The sequence below is a fragment of the Cryptomeria japonica genome, chromosome 10 (genome assembly GCF_030272615.1).
Source record: "Cryptomeria japonica chromosome 10, Sugi_1.0, whole genome shotgun sequence".
Taxonomy (NCBI): domain Eukaryota; kingdom Viridiplantae; phylum Streptophyta; class Pinopsida; order Cupressales; family Cupressaceae; genus Cryptomeria; species Cryptomeria japonica.
In genome coordinates this window covers 494,523,506-494,530,617 of record NC_081414.1, presented here as the reverse complement: position 1 = coordinate 494,530,617, position 7,112 = coordinate 494,523,506, and the positions used below count along the sequence as shown (strand labels likewise).

Below are 7,112 nucleotides of genomic sequence, written 5' to 3'. Positions count from 1 at the left end.
AAAGTGAAATAGCCCGTAAGACATAATTAAGGAATATTATATTCTTTGAAGTTAGGAAAATGATTTGATCATCAATCTAGTCCTACCCAAGTTTTGTTAGTGAAATTGCTTGCTTAACAAGATTTTGATAGAAAAACTTGTAGTGTTTTAAGAAATAAATATTTGATATATGTGCACACTTAGATCCCCGTGGAATGATATATTCAACTAAATATGGTCATAGATGACAATAATTGTATATGTCCTCACTTGATGATATATTCAACTAAATACTAGTCATAGATGACAAATGAATATGAGTTTTCCTATTTATTATATCTCTTGACGGGCATTCATTAAATATTTTGTTGTTTGGTATATGGATATGAGAATGGTAGTCAGGGTTTGTTCAAAAATTATTGAACTGTGTGCAAAGGTTGAACTATGTGCAAAGGTAACTATACTTCATCAGATAGAATATGCAAATTCTAAAATAGACTCGTCATAAATGTCTAGAACGCCAAGAAGGAAACTACGAATAAAATATTCAAGAATAGACAAAGAGTGTCAATGGAACAAGGACTTAGGTCTAAACAAATGAATTAAGAAAAACTAATAAGTAGATGTGGGGAAATCACGAATGGACTAATGTTATTAAACCTCTTGTTTATGAAACAAAGTTGTTACATCAAACAACTCAATTGGCAATTACATATAATGGCGTGAGTCAAATTAAGATAATCTAAATGACAGAACAATCACGACGAAACAATGAGATCCCTTAAATCTGTCCTTGAACTATGAAATTATAGTGCTCTGAATTGAGGAAGAAAATGTAACCATGCTAAAACCAAACCAATCCTATGAATGAGTTATAGGAAACAAAAAGGACAAGCAGGTCAAGAGAGTTAACAAGTCTCTCAGCCAATCTACGAATTGGATGTTGTGTAAGGCAAGCTGAAAACTTTAATAGATATTTTGAATGGAAAATGATGTATGCAATCCTTGACTGACCCTTAATCCGTTGTAATGAATACAAGTGGAATGATTTTAAGGGGTGATTACAACAAACCCAAAACTGGTTGTGGTAGTTCACCCAATTCAACACTCAACATTAAAACCCATCTGCTATGGATTTGAATACAACTGTCCACTATTCAAGGCCCACCGATTTCAAACTTCAGATCATCCCATATGACAAATCAATCCCAAATTTTTAATGCCAATATAGTCCATTTTTCTGATGATTTGAGGATAACCTTGACTTATTCATGTTCAAGTAAAATATCAAGTCAATTTCAACATTTTCCACATCAATTTAAATTTTGAGCTTCTCTATATCAATGAATGTCTTACTAACTAGTATACAGTATTATATATCTGTATAATTTTGTAGAGATTGGTGGGAGGCTACAGCATTCTTCTTCTGTTTAACTTTAACCCATAGAAGTCTTTGCTTTGGCATAAAAATAATGCAAGGCTTCACTAATCCAAGTCTTCACTTTCTGCCATTGAGATAGCACAGTTTTAACATTTTCCTTCCCTTTACTTTCTACAACTGCACAAAATGGCATCTTTTACCTTCTGTTTACTGTCGTATTTTGTGGACCTGATTTTAATATCAATAAAATTCAACAAATTTAATGAGCAGCTTTCATTGCAAAGAAATTTCACTCCACAACACTGAATAATTATCATTAAAATAATTATAATATTGCTACAAATGCCAAAACCTGGAACTAATTGTTCCATATACACTAGTAAGGCAGCCGTTAAATAATGAATAGATGACATTAAATACCAAATTAATCACAGATACAGAAGTCTGAATGCATCAAATTGATTATAAAGCCATCCAAACAGAAAATTGCTTTTCTATGATGCATCGTGTATGCATTCAGAAACTTTGTAAATAATGGATAGAAAAGAATGCCCTGTTGTCCCTTCCATTCTCTCCAGCTATATCCGGGGTTCATTTTCTCAGTTACAAATACAGCACAGCCTAAGTCAGTTGCCAAACAATGTTGGTGGCAACCATCCAGTTACTCTGTCCTGTGGTGAAATAATTTTGACAAAAACCTTCGTTCGCAATCCTAAAAACAAAATTCAAAAATGAAACAAACAATCATTAAAACTGCAAGCTAAACCTTTTTTAGGTAAAAGCATAAAAACAATGACCTGCTTGGCTATATATGAAATTGTACAAGTTCAAGCAAATAAGACGAGGAAGAAAGTTTTGTACAGTCATGATCTTCCATTACCCGGGGGCTTAAAGCTATTAAAAAGTGAAGACTAATAAGGCAATGCAATCAAATGTACATTCAGTAAACATTACTCTTGAAGTTGATATGAGTTGTAATGAAGGGTAGTCACAAGTTTTCCAGAATTCAACGCTGGATACAGTGAGGATATGCTGGAAAATGATCGCTATGTTAAATATTGAACTTTATAAGAAAACTTGGTATAGTTCAATCTCTTACCTTTAAAAAGTAATGCTGTCTTTTCTTGGTAGAGTAAATTACAATAACTAGAACAAACTTTCCTCAACATGGTAATCAAGTTCCAATTTATTATGCTGAAATTTTTAAAGCATAACATCTGTTATAGCTAAAAATTAGACGCATCAAATATCACCAAATTCTAACTCTTATTCCATGCTTAGCAAAACATTATAGCGGCTAATATTGAAAATCAAAATTAAGAGTTGCCTGTCTCCATAATATTGTTTCTTCCCCACCCGAAAACTTGTCAATTTTCTATATATCATCTAACATAAACAAATTTGGAATTTTTATTAACATCTACCAAATTTAAAATATGAGATTCTAAGAATACTAAGGACATGTTTTACTTTTTTCTTTCAGGAAAATGCTAAACAGAAAAGCATATAAGAATAGACCTTTTTTCAAAGTACAAGGAGAGGCTTCCTTGTGACTAAAACTAAATTAAATCCTAGAACTCGACAGAAATAACTTATCTGTTTTTTGGTATGGGCAGAAGGCTAAACAACTCTTCTATACAAAACAAGAGACTTTATAATCTTGACTAGAGATAATGACCTAATCTATGACGCTAACACACACTCACTTTCCAGCTAAAAGCAGAGACCAGAAAGAAGAGTACTCCCAAGAATTACATTAGAAAAAAGACACAAGGTACTATGAGTTATATCTCAAAGATTCGCAAAAAAAAGGTACAAAAACTCAAAAATTAATAAAGATTGCAATACAAAGTCTGCAATAGTCATTAAGCGTTATTCAACTCACAAAAGCACATACAAAAGATGAACAGCAATCTCAGCATAAGCAGGCATAAAATTACCGTTGGCCTAAATCTAACTACATGAAGCACTTATTAGTTATTTATAATTGTTTACAAAGATTTGCATGCCCATGCAATCAATTAGTTGCATATTTTGAAGTCAATGCAATTCATTCAAGATAAATACAAAATGAACCACTTAAGATCTATGCTGAAAGTAGCTTGCTTGCAATCAAAACAAGCTTTAAACACAAAACTGTCAAGAAACATATCTAAAATGAGGAAATCTTCAAGTAGATTTCATCTAAATATATGAACTCTCAAAATAAACCTTTAAGAAGGTTATTCAAAAATAGCATTGGTTAAAACTAGCCAGTCCAAAATGTCCACAAGTACATTCAGAGATTCCAATGCATCAAGAGCAACTTCCTTGCACTGAATGATAGGCCATCAGAAGGAGTTTGAAACCCTACAAACAAATTTGGGAAATCCCCACACAATCTTGGTGATTTGAACCTGATTTCTTGTTGAAAATGTACTTACAGACCCTCGTCATCTCTAAAAACTTACAATACTTGGTTTTCTGAAACCATAGGCTTCATCATAGTCCTTGTTTGATGAAAACTTGATCACAAAATCCTAGATATTGTTATGAAGAATTAAAAAAACTATATATCATCTGCAACTAATCTTTGAAAATGATGTATGCCTCTGAAAATTTACAATACTTAGTGTTCTGAAACCCTAGGCTTCATCATGGTCCTTGTTTGATGAAAACTCGATCACAAAATCCCAGGCATCATTACGAAGAATAGAAAACTATAATCATCTGCAACTAACCTTTTGAAACAATGAATGATACGTGGTAGCTCTGAAAGGTTGAAAACCTACTGAAAATGTTGCCAAAGATTCAATGTTTGAGAACCTTTAATATAGGTTAGCAAAATCTCTTCCAACATGGCTCCCATGTGGCATTCTTATCAATTTCCGTTTCTTGTCAACACTCTTAAACAGCGCACTCTTTTCATGTGGTTGCCATATGATTTAAACTTAAGACTTTTTGACAATTTCAACACTCTCCTAAATTGTTTTTGCTTCCTTCACCTAGGCGTGGGGTTTGGATAGAGATTCAACCCATTTTTCTTGCATCTTGAAACACGTTTTTGCTGTTATTCTCCAAATCCAAGTTTGGAAAAAACGTGGCAAGGGTTTTGGAATCTTTTTCTATTTAAAAGATTGTCTTCTTCATTCAAAGGTTGTTTCATCTCTTGAAGAGGCATTTTGGATTGAAGCAAGGTATGTTTTGTTTTCTTCTTGTTCCATTTTCGTGTCTTCTTGTTTTTTCATTCTAGTTGTAAATTTGTATATATGTTGGATTTGCCCTAAAATCGGTTTTGAGAGAGAGATTTTCCCCTTTGCAAAGCAATTTATGAATTGCATTGTTTTTCCCCATTTTCCCTCTTTACTTGTATCAGGATTTTAAATCTCGATTACAAGTAGGATGAAATAATTGATCTCCCCTTATGGTTATAAGATTTTAACCATCTTTTGTTGAAATTCCAAGTTGCAAAGATGAAAAATACCCATTCTCCTAAAATCGGGTTTTTAGAACCAGATTGCATGTTGAAAGTTCTTCCCATTTTCTTGAAAATGACATTCCCAAAATCTTCCCATTTTTATCCATACTCATTGCCTATATCCGCACATTCCATTCACGTCATTTCTCACATGTCCAAATCTCATTTTTCACTCATTTCTCCATTTTCTGTTTTACAAGTATACTTGTATTCGGGTTTTAAAAATCGGATTGCATGTTCGTTCTTCTCCACTTGTATACTTGTAAAACTTTCCCCAAGATCCGAAATTGGTCAAAGTCAAGTTTCCAACATTCCCATTTATTTCCCATCTTTCTCTCACAAAGTTGTGAAGTGCAAGGGCTGGAGTTCTTCCCATTTGAAGAAGGAAAAATGTTAGTTGCAGCTAATTATGATGTTGCTTTAACACTTTTAAGTCTTCATCACAGCATACCAAGTTGTTCTTCAAAATCAGATTTACCATCATCTCCCATTCCAAAGAAGATGAAGTATAAATATGACAAGTACCAGAATGAAGTTTCACCTTCAAAAGTTTCCTCTCCTTTGGATCATATCAAGGATACGGAGATAGGGCATGTTGACATGTCGAAATTTATTAAGAGGGTAGAGGATCCGCAGTATAGTAATATGCAGCGGCTGTTTGATAGCCACATTCACCATGCATCTTCTTTTCTAGTGGTTGCCCTAGAACCTAAATTTGTTCTCGCTTGCGCTCACCACTTTGACAAGGAGACGAGAACCATTAAAAATGATGACGGTGAGGCAATAATCCGCTTTGATGCGGATACTATTGAGAAAGTTTTCAAAATACCACCAACACTTGTTTATATGGAAATTTCAAATGATAGTGCAGCTGAGTACTATGTTAAGAGAGAAAAGGACTGCAAACGCCACATTAACAGGTGGATTCATGAGCCACGAACCACCTTCACGAGGTGGGCTAAGTTGTACTGTTGTGACTTCAACTGGGAAATTGGAGACATCATTACTCTCCTCAGCAAGATGATGGGTCTTGAGCACTCTAATGTGTTTGAGCCCTGGATGTATCAGTTTACCATGTTCATAAGGCAATCCCATCATATATCATGGGGAGAGATTATCAGTGATGCTTTGTGCGAACAACTTGCAGCAGTCCCTACTACCATGACTTTCTACATGAATTCATACTTAGTGTATTTGGCAGCATCACTCAGACATTTCCCTGGTCTTTCGACCAAGGGTGATCGCTCACTTATACCTGTGTGGAAATATTATGATCAGCTGCCCTTGAGACTTAGTAGATTACATTTCAAAAGGGTTCAAGATGCATTCTTTGGTTACTTCATGTGCTAGTTTGACAAGACTCTAAAGAACAGAAGGGTGTTAGATGAAGCATGGGAAAGAGTGACTGAGTATGGGTGCTTGTTTCTTCAATTCCCGACTTTCACTTGTGTAAGAGTCGGATGCTATAGTGGGCAGCCATACATGCTTCCTAGATACTCGACCGATAAGATCATTCTTTGTAATGTCCCCATTTTGCGAGCATTAGAGTTTGTAAGAATTAGCCTATCATTTGACCCTCGTAGGCTAACAATTATTGATAGAGGGCCTCGTGTGGCAGTTACTTGGTGATTAGAGACATTACTCTTCAGCTGGATTCAGGTTTTGGCCTTTGCACAGGTTTTTTGACTCAGATTGGCACACTTACTATTTATAGTAAGTTACTATTTTGGGAGAGTCAGGGTTCCTATTAATAGTAAGACACCTGAGCAGAGCTTATTGGCAGTGTCGACCTTGATTGGGCCTTTGCAGCTATTTCTAGACTCAGTTCCACATACTTACTATTTATAGTAAGTCACTATTCAGAGTTTCTATTTTTAGACAGGCATCCAATCACATGGAGAACAGGGAGAGTCGACTCCTGGCTCAGACGGCTTAGCAATCAGACAAGTACATCAAGAGATATTAAAGTTTAAATGACTTAAGTGATTTATTTAATATTTTAATATTATTATAAAGTTCTAAAGTAACTTTATAATAATAAAGTCACTTTAATATAATAAAGTGCGTTAAGTGAATAATTTAATGTGGGAATAAATCTTTTATCCCACATTGGCCAGGAAGGTGTTTGAGCTCTCTTAAGGAAAGAATAAAAGGAAAGGCAAGAGTTCATTCTCCGCATCCAGTTGATGAATAGTATTTTGATTGATTTTTATTGTGGAGCCTAGGGCTTTCGCAATTTTCTTCTTTGATCATAGGAAACGAAAACTTCCTATTGATAGTAATTTTGAAGGTGTG

General features: G+C 34.5%; 1 protein-coding gene across 2 annotated transcripts in view; it reads right to left on the bottom strand.

The window, feature by feature from the left end:
- Positions 1–1,647: 1,647 nt before the first annotated feature.
- LOC131039369 (uncharacterized) overlaps positions 1,648–7,112 on the bottom strand; it is a 101,178-nt gene continuing 95,713 nt past the window's right edge. For both annotated transcript variants that reach the window (XM_057972097.2, XM_057972099.2), the window contains one exon: positions 1,648–2,072. In XM_057972097.2, the coding sequence (XP_057828080.1) occupies positions 2,022–2,072 (51 nt within the window). In that variant the 3' untranslated portion in view covers positions 1,648–2,021. The remainder of the gene's footprint in view (positions 2,073–7,112) is intronic.